General features: G+C 31.5%; 2 protein-coding genes across 3 annotated transcripts in view; one reads left to right on the forward strand and one right to left on the reverse strand.

Moving 5' to 3' along the window:
• Positions 1-6468, reverse strand: part of LOC107456009 (nuclear RNA export factor 1) — a 37463-nt gene extending 30995 nt beyond the window's left edge. The window contains exons 1-3 of one of the 2 annotated variants that reach the window (XM_087153807.1): positions 6316-6468; positions 2601-2684; positions 1123-1204 (exon numbers count right to left, since the gene is read on the reverse strand). In XM_087153807.1, coding sequence (XP_087009933.1) covers positions 1123-1204; positions 2601-2684; positions 6316-6337 — 188 coding nt within the window. In that variant the 5' untranslated portion in view covers positions 6338-6468. Of the gene's footprint in view, positions 1-1122; positions 1205-2600; positions 2685-6177 lie in introns of both variants that reach the window. The other variant, XM_087153808.1, reaches the window with a different exon arrangement.
• A 170-nt stretch (positions 6469-6638) lies between these two features.
• The window catches only part of LOC107456011 (mitogen-activated protein kinase-binding protein 1), a 90906-nt gene continuing 81844 nt past the window's right edge, over positions 6639-15700 (forward strand). Inside the window, exon 1 of the mRNA XM_016073776.4 lies at positions 6639-6779. Within this exon, the coding sequence (XP_015929262.1) occupies positions 6774-6779 (6 nt within the window). The 5' untranslated portion in view covers positions 6639-6773. The remainder of the gene's footprint in view (positions 6780-15700) is intronic.

Genomic DNA, 15700 nt, shown 5'->3' on the forward strand with positions numbered 1-15700 from the left:
TTTTTTCAGACTTTTGCATCAATTTGTTTGTATTAATTACACTTTAATTGCCTATATGTTAAATCAATTCATCAAAATAAACTTGATTATTAATATAAGCTTTTTTAAAATAAGGTACTTACCCCTGCCCTCTCTTTTGAAAGAAAAAAAACAATAAAACATGAAAAACCCAATAAAACCCAGAAAAACCCAGAAAAACCCAATAAAACCCAGAAAAACCCATCCGGGCTGGGTTTTTCTGGAAAAACCCGGGTTTTTTGCAACCCTGGCTAGACCACTTTGAACTGGACCAAAAAATCAAGGTGGGCAATTTTTTTAACAATTGACGGTTTTAACCATGGTTACAAGTGATCATGTTTTTGAATTACTTTGATATCTAACTTTTTTTTCTTTTGGCAAGTACTGTCAAAAACCCAGAAAGAAATACAAATAAGGAAGGATGGAACTAACTGGACAGAAGGAACAAAACAGACAATGTAAAACTGGAGTTCTATTGTAGTAAGAAAAGTGATTTTTCAATGCCTTTATTGGTGTCCATTTAGCTGTAAGATGTTGATTGTTGTTGTTTTTAATTTATGTCACACTAGAGCTGCACATTGGGCTATTGGCGGCGGTCTGGGAAACATCCCGGAGGATGATCCGAAGACATGCCATCACAATTTTGATCCTCTGCGGAGGGGGTGGCACCCCCGCTTCGGTAGCCCGACGACCTGCGCGCGAAGTCGAGCACTTTATGGTAGCACAGTTTAACGAGGACCAATACCGCACACCCTCGGTCCCTACGCAGACTGATCCAAGTGGTCACCCACCCGCACACTGACCGTAGTCAGTGATGCTTGACTTCGGTGATCTGCTGGGAACCGTGTCTTAACGATCAGTCCACTGCGGGACCTGTAAGATGTTGAAAAATTAATCAGGTTCCTTTTTTAAAGCTTTAGTATGTAAACGTCTTTACAACAATGCACTGTGTATCTATCTATATTTATTTTTCTATCTATAGTAGAATTTCAAATAATTCAAGCAGTAGGTGTATTCAAATTTGTTCAGATTTGCAGGGATACATTGATAAATGAAATAAGTGCAATTAATTATTCAATTATTAATCAGAATTAGAACACTCACAATCGTCTTTTATCCATTTCAGCTTGGTGAGGCATCATATCTACATCACCATCTAAATCTTGAAAACGTGGTTTGTTATTACCTAAAAATGCAATAAATACCATCAATTAGAAATATGAATAATGAATAAATGTGCAAATCTTCTACATTTGCTGTAATACTTTTTAAAAAAAGGTACTATAATTTTAAACGCAAAATCAACATTTATAATATATATATACAGTGTCTTGAAACATACTATGCCAGTAGTATATAGTTTCAAGTTTATGCGATTTTCTCAGTCTATAAACTGTTCCCCTTTCCGTTATCATGGAAACCACAAGCCTTTTCCTCTTTTTTTTTTAAATCCCTTGCTAGTCTACATTCCCACTTCTTACTTAACACAGGATTCCCTCTCAATTATTGAAAAAAAAAATTCCTGACTTAACCGGATAAATTTCAACGAAAATCCGTACCATATTCTATATATTTATACCATGAAATTTTTCATCAGAAAACTTTGATTTTATCATTTGTAATGTCAAATATTAGATTTTGTTTGCAAAAACATATAATAGAATGAGAATGGAAACATGGAAAAATTTTAATTAAAAGAGGAATTTAGTAAAATGTTAGAAAAATTTAACTTAAATCTCAATTACTGTTAATGACAATTCTAAGAATAGCTATTTTCTAGGTATAATACCATGTATAATTTTCCAGTATGATAGACTTAAGTCTCTAACAATCCGATAATTTCCACTTTCTGAAAACCTTTAGTGTGACAGATAATATCGGACTTCTACAGCATGTTCGCACCATTTACATGCAAAAATAATTTTGTATCATAAGTAATTAAAAATTCTTGGTATAACAAACATGACATAAGAAGATGATATATTACAATGCTAAAAAGCATTACGGAATAATTCATTACCAGATGAAAATGAATAAAAAAGTCTTGATCCACACATTCATGCTCAGTTATTCAGACATGTGATTGTTGAAAAAAGGAATTATCGGAATTTTTTTAACAATATGTCTCTCTTGCTTTTTTTCTTTTAGTACTTAAGTTTTTTTTACATATAAGATAAAAAAGAATCATTTTTATGCACTAAAGCAATATTTATAAAATTTAAAGAATGAAACAAAAGATTTTTTTTCATCAATACATAAATTATATATATAGATTTAAAAAAAAACAACATAGTTTTCCTGTTCCATATTTTATACCTCCTCCTACAGTGTTAATTTCCCCCCTCCTTTATTAAAGACTACGAAATTTACAGCGAGAACTAAAAGAAGATAAACGTTAAAACCACATGTTTTAACTACAAAATCATGCTTATCAGACGCATCAAAAAAGGAGTTAATTAAAGTTATGTTTAAAAAGTCAAAAATGATAATGAAAAATATCGTATGTAGTTAAATAAAGGCATACTTTGCTTAAAACAGGATTCTTATTAAAGAATGAAAATTATATGGACAAAAATACAAACGGAATTTTCTTTGTCTTCCCATTGGTCCTGGTGGAACGTATAACTGCTTGGATCTACTTGGGCCTGCTCCTCTAAAATCGTGGTCTAAATTAAAAAATAAAATTTAATTAAAAGGATTCAATATTTATTTGAAAATACAGAGGTTAACACAGCTTACACAGTAAATGAATAAAAAGTTAGCGATATGTAAACATAATTCAAATCAGAAAATCCTAAAAGAGAGAGACCCGTGATCAGGTTTAGCATGATTTGAATCATTATTAAAATCTTAATTATTAATTTAATTAATTAATCTTAATTAATCTTAATTAATTAATCTTAATTATTAATCCAAAATATTAATTTAAACTAAATGAATTTATTAAAATTAATTTGTCGTTTTTTTTTTAAATTATGCATTTTTTCTTAAATACAACAAATCTCTTTCCTTGATAAATAATTACAATTTAGAGTATTTTTTTTTAGTTTTGACATGTGCATTGCTGCAAAAGAAAAAGTGACTCAAATTTACCTGATGCGTGGCTTATATTTAGGGCTGCAGGTTTGTCGCGGCGCGATTTTCCTCGAAATTCTCAATGTCTTGACTTGCGTGAAAATTGCTTAAATTTTTTTATTTTTTGTTTATTATTTTTATTAAACAGAATTTTTTATTTTCCTGAACCTTAAATTGAACATGTAAAATTGATTAGATATTTAGGGGAGTGAATCAATAGCAAAATGACATGAAAATAGTTCAGAGATAAGAGATACATAATTACAATCTTGTCAACTAAGGTGGTCTTTCTACACTTAGAGAGGGTAATTACCTTCCTGAAGTCAGTAAAAGTACTAAAGAAATTGGAATCAGAAAAGGAAAATATTATAAATCAAATCTTTGACAGAAAAATTGTTATACATGCTATTGCACTGGGCAATAAAATTTCTACTGCCTTTCTACATATCCAGTTAATTTTTCCTAGACGGCCTCTTGTGATTTCTTAAATATGGATCAGTTTCTTAGATGAAAGGGGGGACTATTAGTTAGTAGGGTCTTGTAACTAGTAGTTTGAATGTAGAGTGTTTGAGTTTTCACAGCAATTACTTCTTACAAAGCAACGATCAAGGAATTGTGCGTTGGTGAAGGAAAATTGATCAAGTTTTGGAAATTAAAGACCGAACGATCCAAAATTGGCAAAAGTGGCGTTGATGCAGAAAGATCGTTTTCTAAGTATAAAAATGTATTAAGTGATGAAGGACGAAGGATAAATGAGAATAATCTGACAATGTACAATACTTGTACCAAAATTCTGTTCATTTAAATAAAAATATTAATATTGCTTGAAATCAAAGAAATACTTTTGTTGTTTATTTTTAAGCGTTTTTTATTATTTGCGCAATTTCTGTCTTTTGCATCATTTATATAATAAATTTTTTTATGTTTAGAATTTGTGTAATTTCCAAAATTTCCCGCGATTTCCGGGTCTTTTTTCCCGCGACAAACTTGCAGCCCTACTTATAATTGCCTAAATCAAGGGCAATTCTTTTCAGCAATCTAAACAAAATGAAAAATAATTAAATCATAGGTAAAACTATTATTTCGATAATTATTAAATTATTTAAGCATATTCTTTGCAAAATTAAATCATTTTAGATTTAATGCTTTAAAAAAATTTAAGATATATGTGTTTTTGTTTTTATCCATAGTTTCTCCATATGATCTTATAATTAATAAATAAAAATATATTTTTAAGATCGTGATTTTTTAAAGTCTGATTTAATTGATAATGACTGAATCTAAGTTTTTCTTTCTTTTTTTACAAAGAAACTATGAAAGGGGGACGAGTGCAAATTATATATTACACTCCTAGAAGAAGAGAAAAAGAATAAAATTATAAGAGTGGCAAGACATTTTTCGATAAGTTTCGATTAACGATACCTATATGCTGCAAAATATTCGTACTAATAAACATATTTCTACTATACCGATTTATGTTTTAATTAAAAACCAAAACTTTTCAAGATCCATAATGAAGAAAGTGTTCAGTGGTCTGCCCAGGCCAAATTTACTACCGTTTAGCAGAACCTTCACAAATTCAACTTTAGGAAAAACAGTAGTTTCACAAAATACTTTTTTTTAAATATTACTTTTATAACCCATAGGAAACGATAAATCCATATTTTTGTGTTGGTTTTTTAATATAATTTTCACAAATTATGTCTAAATTTTCACAAAATAGGTACCTCTCATAAAAGAAAAACCTAGAGAGATCCCATGTCTTGTTCAACTAAGAGAAAATTATAATAATTTCTTAGTGCAATGTTTCCAGATCCAACTTTGTCGAATTAACATAAATTTTATCGAGCTAACAAATTCCCCCCTAGTCTTCAAGATTAGTGAGGATGTTAATTTTGCAATATCTAAATAATATTAATTATTAATAATAGATTTTATTAAATGCTTTGAATACACGTATAAAAAAATCAATTTTTTTTTCCAAACTTGCCTGTGATAATTATTATAAATAACTTGCTACTAAATGTTATTTTGCTAACGTAGTTAACAATTTGAAATTTTCAGTAAAATTGATCAATGACTTGAGAAACCATTTCATTTTAAAAAGCAATATTTGGATCTAAATGGTTTTGTGTTATATTTGAAATAGCTCATTATAGAAACCTAATCAATTACGTTTCTCATAACAAGCAAACTTCTGGCTGATCTCAAAAGAATATACCAGTTTTTAAAATCAAAATTCTGCTTTACATAATACTAAGTTAACCTCCCACCTGCATCATTTATGTATTTATAACTAAATGTAACTGATTATAACTATATCTAGATGGGAATTCATCAAAGATATATTGTATATTTAGCTTCATTATTATAAAACTGCTTTAGACATAATTTCTATGCGACTTTTATTACAAATTCCCAGGATATTTCCATACTACAATATGTCTAACCAACTACAATCATCAAAGCACCATATAAATTTTAAACTTGCAATTTTTTTTTTTTTAAAAACATGTCGAGGTTGACCCAGAGATGGCTACCATAATTATACTCTTCAAGTTGGTCATCTTCTATAGGGGAGATTTCCGTGTTGTGATCTGTGGCAGAATAATCGCCAAGTCTTGGCAACTTCAAGGCAGCGGCGAGCAGAAAGAGAACAACTCAAAAGGTATAACTCAGAGCCACCCCAGGGCTAACATATACAAGTTTGTTTGTTTTTTTAAATTTGCTGGCAATTGTAGCTGGCGCGACAGGTAAATATCCACCTGACATCTAGATAGAAACATTTGTCCTGGCTTTGAAATACATTCCTTAACTCCATCTAAATTTAGCATATTTAGTGTTAGAATGTGATACTCATACCTGCAAGTTATGAAATGCATTTCAACACACAATATAATCAGAAAAAGTTCCCAATATTTATACAACGAATGTATTTATTAAATACAAATTTTAAAAAAATATGCATTCAGTAAGGATAAAAAAAAGAAAAATGTTGAAACTTTTAAAAACTAAAGAAATCATTAAATAAATATTTAACAAAGTATAAATCAAAATAAAAAGTGTTTTAAAAGTTTAATTTACCTTTGAAAATTTTTGATTCACAAATAATCTTTACAGAACGTAACAAGTAATTGCATAATCTACAGGCCTATCATCATATGTTTATTTCTTACTCAAGATAAGACAGACAATGATAGGTTGTTGAACGATCTTACTTACCAAAATATGATTGCTTTGACATTCCTTAGGAGCAAAATTGCTCTTTACTTGATTAATAAATATAAACAAAAGTTTACAATTAATTAAACAACAGCATAACTACACGACATACTTTTTTAGTTGAGAATAAAAGGAAAGAAGTTGAAGTTGAAGTTTCTTATTAACTTGGTCACAGTTACATAAATTTAAAAATTCAAACATAATTTAAAATAAATAAAACTAAACAAAGAAATTGTCAAAAATATTAAATTATTTACATTTCATTTTTTTCATTTTAGTTTCCATTTGATTTTTAAAATAAATTTGTTCAATCGTTTAAAGATGTGGCAACACATAGCAATCGTGTGAAAATGAAATAAAAAAATTAAAACTAAAAAATTTTACTAATATGTCTTTACTATTATTCTATTCCTAATATGAACTATATTTAAGTTATAAGAAAAGACTAACATGAAGAAATGACCGTAAGTTTAATTTTAAGTTCGATTACTTTACATTAGTTTTTACACTATGGCTTACATTCATTAGTTATGTATAAAATGCCGTATTTTTTGCATAATATGAAATGTGTACAAATTTAAATATTTTTTAACCATATATTTCAGTACGTTTTTATTTTGTTCTTACATCTCGTAAAATTTTTTAAATTTCCTATGAATGTAAGATTAGAAATTTATACTCTACGTAACGTCTCCCCAGTTCTTTATATGACTTATTGTCAATAATTTTCTTTCTTATTTACATTGTAACACATTAATGATTTATAAAATTAAAATAGTAATATTTAAAAAGGGAATGTCATTTTGTGATTGTAATTGATCAACGCATTTTTATGAAATTCATAATAAATAAAATATCTTCTGTTACGTTAATTTATCTGAATTTCAGGTTTCTTAAAAATAAATTGCAAAGCCGATTTTTATTTACTTATGCTATTATAAAAATATACTGGCTTAAACAATATCTTGTAATGCTAAACAAATCTTAAATTTAAGATGATTAAAATCTTGAAAAATCTCATTGAATAAAGTTTATTTAATCTTTAATGAGCTGTATCTATGAACCATGCATAGCTACTGCAGTTTATAATTATTAATGATACTGAAGCAGAATGCTTGATAGCTACATCCTTAAATATAATTTATGTCTTTATCTATGATTCTGACAATGGGTTCTTAGGAAGCTGTGGTGGCTCAGGGGATAGAGCATTCCCCGTCCAATGAAGTGAACTGGGTTCCTACGGATGGCTGGTCTATGCAAATTCCGCACCAACCGCGGTGCTAAGGTAAATATTTTAGTGGTAGACAGATCGTGTGTTAGTTCCCTTTCCGTCAGGCTAACCTTGGGAGGTTTTGTGGTTTTCCATGTGTGCGGGTTAGTTCCATCAGAAGGTCCTTTGTGAAGGCAAATTTTTTCCAATACTTGATGATCCAGGAATTCATTTGTCTTCTGGATTGGGTTCAAAATTACAATTTGACATTAGTAGTCGTAAACCCAAAATTTGGGTTGACTGGACAAACTGAGAAAAAGATACTGCTCATTTGAATAACTCGGACAGCACCATCTTTTGATCTTTCATCTGGACGACATTGTGGGAGACCCCACAAGCTGAAATGCCGTCTTAAATGTTCTCAATACTTCTTCCCCACTGAAAATATTTTTTATTTGCCAATCAATTTGAAGACTGTATTTAACACAGCTGGGTTAAAATAAAGAACAGAAATAGTCTTTGAAGTGTTCATATAAATTAAACATTTATTCAGATTCAGACGCTTGATGGTTGATTATATGGTAATCAACTCCATAGGTCCTCCCAGCTATGCATTGCTTACTTTTTCTGTAAATCGCTGGAGGCTTACTTTCACGGAGGTATTAACCACATTTCTTTATCAAGTAATGCGTATGTGTTAGAGGTGTTAACCTAATAATTGAAACTGACTGAGAACTAAGAGCTCCTATTTGGTATCATATGACTAACTTGATTGTCTGTGTTAATAGGAAAATTATATTCGTTTATCTGTTACTATATCTAGGGTTCTGACTTTTTCGTATATTCTTTTTGTATAGAAGAAAATATTTTTTGAAGTTTAAATAAATAATATCCTTGTAGATAGTTATTGTAGATTATATAAATATTTCTATATCATTGATAATATTCTGAAACCAATTTACTGTATTTAACTTTGTTATTAGGTACCTACCCTTTCCGTAAGCGAACATTTTTTTTTATCTCTAGAATGTCCGCCTAAACGAGGATTGCTGTACATCTCGCATTTAAATTAATATCTCATTCATAAAATATCAATTTGTCAGGTAAATATTTTATTGTTTGAAAGGCATAAGATAAATAGTAACTGGTAATTTATAATAAAAAACCTAGTTGTAGAAAATTGAATATTTATGTATATATATATATATATATTTTTCTTCTGATGCCTAATAATGTGGAGGTTTTGATGTCGAATAATATGTATACGTTCACTGTTTTGAGAGAAATTGCTAAAAATTAGTGCAGGGTTGACTATGAGTTATACCCTTTAAATTTATTCTTTTTCTGTGTTTTTTTAAATTTTTCAGTTTTTTTTTTAAATGAACTTATCTATTTGCATGTCACATTTTTCTGCCTTAAAAGAATAGAAATCTCCTTGAGAAGAAAAAATTAAGACTGACTCCAAAAAATATCACAACCAGTCTTTGTTTGTGATATTTTTAGTCATTTGAATTCTTCCCAAATATTTTTAGAAGTTTCTATCAAAAAAATAATTTAATTTTTAAAATCTAATAAGGAGTTTAAATAAAATAGAGTAGACAGCTGGTATCAAATGTATTATGTATCTTCTAAATTCCGTGAATTGATTGACAATTTAATTTAATTGTATTCAAAAGTATAAAGCATTTTAGAGGACTTTTTAAGACCTAAATACAGTCAATTCGCTATAACTCGAAGTACGATAACTCGAATATTACTATAACTCGATTTTTTTAAGGGGTCCCGACCCTTTTATCTTCAATTTCATGTTAATTATTCTCGATTACTCGAATTTTACTCCCTTTAACTCGATTTTTTGTGTGGATCTTTTAATGTTTTCAATATTGATGAAATAGGTTATTTTTTAAATGTCTTCCAAATAAGACTATGTTTAAAGATGAAAACTGCTCAGGGGATAAAATGAGCAAGGAACGTTTGACTGTCTTAGTTGAAGGAAATGCGTCTGGGACAGAGAAAATGCTCTTACTTGTTATCGGAAAATACCGAAATCTCCGATGTTTCAAGAATGTAAAAACTTATCCTTTGGATTACAAGTCTAACAAAAGGTTTTGGATGACATCAGTTTTATTTGAAGACTATGTAAGAAAATTGGATCGGAAATTCTTCGCTAAAAAAAGAAAAGTGATACTCTTTATGGATAAATGCACAGCGCATAGTGATCCACCTAATTTGAAAGCAGTAAACTTGCAGTTTCTCCCGCCAAACACAACAGCAAAGTAGCAGCCGATGGACCAGGATACCATAAAGTGCTTCAAACAGTCTTATCGTAAATGGCTTGTCAAAAAAAAAATGATCTTAAATATTGTAAGCATTTAGAAGATTTGTAATTAATAAGCATTAATTAAATAATCCGACAATATTTTGAAAGACCAAAACCGAAACTAACGGTAAGTCGAACTTCCGATATGTCGAAGTTTTTCGTCAGTCCTATCAGATTCGAGTTATCGCGAATTCACTGTATTTCATTATTTTAAAAATATTTTATCTTGGTGTCAGACATAACCTTTTCAGTAGGACGTAAATTCATTTTCTATGTAAATTGAAGTAAATGTTTACAGTTATAAATGTTGAAACTCACTGCAATTTATTTATATATATACAGTGAAACCTCCAGGGAAAATCACCTCTCTTTGTGATCCCTTTTGGAAGGCACAGAATTTTTTCTGTTGGCTTTGTGTTGAAGAAAACCTTAAGGAAAGACCATTGTTTCTCAACGGGGGATATAACGCCCACCTGGGGACGGTGGGGGGGCGATGAGCATGTTATGTGATTCAAATTTAATTTTAAAACTCCCAAATAAAATTATTAAATTAAGATTAATTTAATAAATAAAATTATTCTAAAGTTAATATTAAAGAAGGAAAAAAAAAAGATTAAATTAATATAATAAATTAAGATTATCTGATACAACATTAGTACCAGCTGTAAAACGAACTCATGAGACACATATTCTCCTATCCGAACCAGCACAGCGCATGAGTCCGTAGTTTTGTCCTCTGACTCATTCAACCCATTTGGTGGAAACTGAAGTGCATGCGCTTTTAGTAGGAATGCTCGATTTGACCCGATGATCTTTTGATGGCTTTAGTTTGCTTCCTTGCAGTTTTTTTTTCCAGTTTCGATTTGATTTCATTGCTTATTTGGCCAGGTACGTTTGCGAATTAGTTCTTAATTGTAAATTATTTATTAATTTAAAAGGACAGTTAGTTTTCTTTCATTCATATTTTGCTGCCACCAACAATGTCCGTTAACATAAAGAAGTGTCTTCAATACAGTGCCGCATACTCTAAGTTTAGAATTGTTCAATCGCTGTCGAACTTTCAACTACCCATTTGTTTATTTCATACAAAGTTAAATATAATGAGGCAATGGAGCCTTCCTGTTAGCAGAAGCATTTGCAGAATATTCACCCTCACAAACAAAATAAAGATTTTTTATTTTTCACGAACATCAAAGGCAAGTTTCTGAGGGCACCTTCGGTCTCAGACTTACCAGCAACCTCATTGCAAAAATGCGACGATGGTTTGATAAGCTCTTATAATATATTAAAATTAATTGCTAAATCTGGGAAAAGTCATGCCATCGGCAAAGAATTGATACTGCCAGCCAAGGTTGGCAAGATTTTGCCGTAGGTGGAAAAAACCATGGTAAAAACCGTCCTGGCAAACACAGGTTTTTGCCAAAGTGGCAAAAACCTATATTCTCCAAGATGAGAGGACAAGAACACATTTTAGATACAAAATAAATCCTAAAATTGAAATATATATTATAAATATATATAATTAAAGAGATTAGCAAAATTTTTATTCCATAAATAAATCATAATGTATTAATAATATCATTTTAGTAGTTTAAAACATTATTGATCGGAAGAGTAGTAATTATTCTCTTTTTTCCAGTGAAATGAACTTATTTTAAATTAATATAACTACAAATTTTAAGCATAAAATATCTATCAACATGTGTAGTTAATTAAAATCAATGCAATCAATCAATGCAATCAATCAATCAATGCAATTTTTTAAATTTCACTGCCGCTTTAAATGCTCTGGAGAATTGGTGTGATTTCAATAATATGGAAGTTAATATAACTGAATCATACTGCCTTACTTTCTCACTTATGCTTCAGCCTGTCGAACCTAGTTTACTGTATAAGGACACCTAAATCCCTATATGCAATAATTTTAAATATCTGGGTGTAATGTTTGATCACAAACTAACATGGAGGACATCACCGGCCGTGCCCTGAGGAGACTCAGTATCCTCAAACGCCTTGCTGAATCAAGATGGGGTTGCTCTGGACGAACTTTGCTACAGACTTATCAAATGTTTATTCGTCCTGTTTTGACTTATTGCTGCGAACCACTTGTTGTGGCGGGGAATCAGTGTCTGCATATCATTAATGGGGCGGTAAAGACTACTCCGATTGATACTATGCTTTTGGCGACTGATGTTAGACCATTGCAATCTGTGATTCAGGAGAAAGCTATAATTCTCTGGGAAGAGATCATCAGAATCCCCGGTTGCTTTTCACTTTGGAATGAGGCCAACCAGGACCTAAATAGAAATTTAAAGACTCAAAGGGGCTTTCTTCAGGGAGTTTCACACTTTGAAAAATACTTTCGAAATAAGTTATGATCCTGAATATCTTGTCCCAACCCAAAATCATTTAAACATTTCCAAATTAATTTGGATTTATGTCAAAGTGTAAATAAACGCAATATGGATCCTGCTATTCTGTAAGTCTTGACTTATGAAGCATTGAGCTCTTACTAACCTGAACCAGCGTGGCTTCGGATCTTCACCGACGGGTCCCTCCTACCAGACAGTCCTTTTGCTGGTGCCGGAGTTTTCTCCAAGGCTTTATCTTTTTATGCCCCTGTGAGACAGGGATCTGCTTTTGATGGAGAGATAGCTACAATCCGAATAGCTCTAGTCCAGTTACAGTGTCATATCTATCTTTTTGAAAAAGCTGTTGTCCTATGTGGCTCAAGAGCTGCTTTGCTTGCCATTGCATCCTTAAATAATCTCTCAACTCGAGACATTTTGGATTGCCTCCTCCAACTTGGATACCTAGCATCCCTTAAGAAAGCCATTGTTCTCCAGTGAATTCCTGCCCATTGCGGGGTTACATGTAATGAAAATGCAGACTACTTAGCAATTATTCAGACTTCTGCGCACATTATGCCCTTCTGTTCCATCAAACAGCTTATAAGAGGACCTTTAAGACCTGTGCTCATGAAAAACTTATCGACCGTACTTCTACCAAGTCTTAGAGGGCTACCATCCTAAATTTGCGAAATGGCCCAAGACGAAGAGCGGTGGCTGAATTCCGCTTGGCTACCGTCATGACTGTCTGCGGAAACATCTGTCTAGATTTGGTATCGTTCCTTCCCCGGCATGCACTCTTTGCAGTTCTGCTGAGGACATGGACTCCACGCACCTTCTCCGCTGCTAATTTCTCGATCAATAATTAGAGTTTTAAATTATTAAAATGCTGTATTAATGCATTATGATTTAATTATGGAATAATATTTTTTTTCATTATATACAGGGTGATTCCAAAAACATGGGCAAAATTTTAGGAAATGATAGTACACACCAGTGCCGTAGCGAGCTTAACTCGCGCCCGGGGCACAATACCTTTTTAGCGCCCCCCCCCTCACTCGAAAACCATCTAATATTATAAGTAAAATATACTCGCAAAGTAATAAATAAATTAAGTAAAATAAATAAAGTCATAGGCTCAAGCTAGGCATTAAATTTGAGACAAAAAATGTAGTTGAGAAAACAAGACTAGATTTTGAAATGTATATGATCATCTAGAATTAGTTCAAAAGATACCCATTATTTATTTTACATATTTATGAAGAAATATTTTAAAAACACGCAGTTTTAAAACAATAAAAAAGTAAATATTTATTATCTCTAAGGAGATACATATATTTAATAATATGATTATAATACATTAATAAAACTAATTACTATGTATAAATTTTCCGCTTTTGATGAAGCAAATTTATCAATAATATCATCAAAGTTGATCATTTCAAATTTTTCTTTTTCCACACTTAAAAATGCTAAGTCACTTAGGCGATCTTGTCCCATCGTTGATCGTAGATATGTCAAAATTAATTTTAATTTGCTGAATGGCCATTCGCAGCTAGCAATTGATACTGAGATAGTCAGGAGTATTTGAAGTGCCACTCTCAGGTTTGGAAAAACATCTTCTCCATACGGGATTATAAAAGTAAGAGATTCTAATGGAGTTTTAAGTTCAATTTCTTTTCTACTGCGGAGTAACATTTTGCAGTCACATACTTCGATAAAGAGTTCTATTCCATTGAAATCTGTATTATAAAATTCCCCAAATTTTTTTTAAAAAATTTCAACGTCGTTATCAACATTATCCTTGTTTAATAAATTTTCAACGTCTAGTAGAAATCCAAGTTTGAAATTAAGGTCACTTAATCGTGTAAATCCTGTATACATTTCTTGTTGGAGATGATCAAGAACGCTTTTCATAACGCGAGAAATTTCACTTTCTGCGGAAAGACTGACATCTCTAGCCAATTCTCCGGGCATTTTGCGGCGTCTTCTTACACGTATTGTTGCATCAATATCCCATTTTTCACAAAGAGACTTCGCTTTTTCTATTGCCTCTTCACAGAGCTTGTCTCGAATTTCGGCTAGTTCAGTCGCTAATGATTCAAGATCATGGAACGCTTCTCTAAAATTCGTTCTAAGATCTTGTAATTTGAGCTGCACACGATCATTCCTCCTTAAGATTTCATATCAGAAATGAACTGAAGTTATGAAACTAAAAGTTAGTATATTTCGCAACAGAATTGGAGCACCCTGCAAATATTTGGAGATAATATATGTAACCACACAGCGTAGATGCCATAAGGAAGTGCTGACAGACACAGGTCGAGTCAGCCCTGCCATTAGAAAAGACGTGTCATTTCTATTATTAATATATTATTACAGTTTGATTAGTGTTCCTTTTTATTTACGAATTAACATTTATTATATTTCACTGGCACTAAATTTAAAATATATTTTCCAGAAATAAATTATAATAAAAATAAAAATTATCCAACAAATTTGTTTTGTTGACCATTTGGCGCCCCTTTGTGAGTAGCGCCCGGGGCATGATGCCCCCCCCCCTTGCTCCCCCCTCGCTACGCCACTGGTACACACCCAAGCAAAAAATTTTTATCAAGAAAAGCATGGTCGAAAACAAAACGCAAAACCGCTAGAGGGCGTCAAAGTTTATGTTCTTATATGAGGCAAAAACGCAAAGAACGATGAAGTTAAGTTTTAAAAACAAATTTAATGGCATGTGATTACAATAAGTGTTCAAAATAGTGGCCGGCAGCGGCTATGCACGCTGTACAACGGCGAAGAAAAGATGGGCGAACATTATGAAACACACCAGGCATATCACGAACTTACCCTGCAGCGGCCGAAAGCTTGGCGACAAATAACGCATCGCAGTAACTCGCAACAGTAATGGAACTTTCACGTTTGCATCAAACAACTTTCCAAATGCGCCAGCACCTTTGCGTTTTGTTTTCAAACGTGCATTCTTTGATAAAAATTGTTTGCTTGTGTGTGTACTATCACTTCCTAAAATTTTGCCCATCTTTTTAGAATCACCCTGTATATTTATAGTATATATTTCAATTTTAGGAATAATTTTGTATCAAAAATGTGTTTTCGTCCTCTCATCTTGGAAAATATAGGTTTTTGCCACTTTGCTTGGCAAAAACCTGTTTTTCCCAGGACCGTTTTTACCATGATTTTTTCTACCTGCGGCAAAATCGTACCAACCCTGTTTATATTCAATAGATATGTGCATTCACATATATACACACTTATTTCTAATGTTGGCGATATTTTTGCATTTTTAAAAGGAAAAAAAAAAAAGATCGACGTCAAAACTGGATTAATGGCAAAATCATATGAAACGGATGCACCAAAAAGTGATCACTTAAATGTGTGATTGTAATAGCTCCTGCGTATAATAAATAATATGGTATTAAAAATATCGGTATTTTAAAAACCTGAAAAAAAAGACTACTTTAAAAACTTTTGCATCCAAAAGTAGAG

Source organism: Parasteatoda tepidariorum, chromosome 10, assembly GCF_982258835.1.
Source record: "Parasteatoda tepidariorum strain Cologne lab strain chromosome 10, Ptep-v5.0, whole genome shotgun sequence".
Taxonomy (NCBI): Eukaryota; Metazoa; Arthropoda; class Arachnida; order Araneae; family Theridiidae; genus Parasteatoda; species Parasteatoda tepidariorum.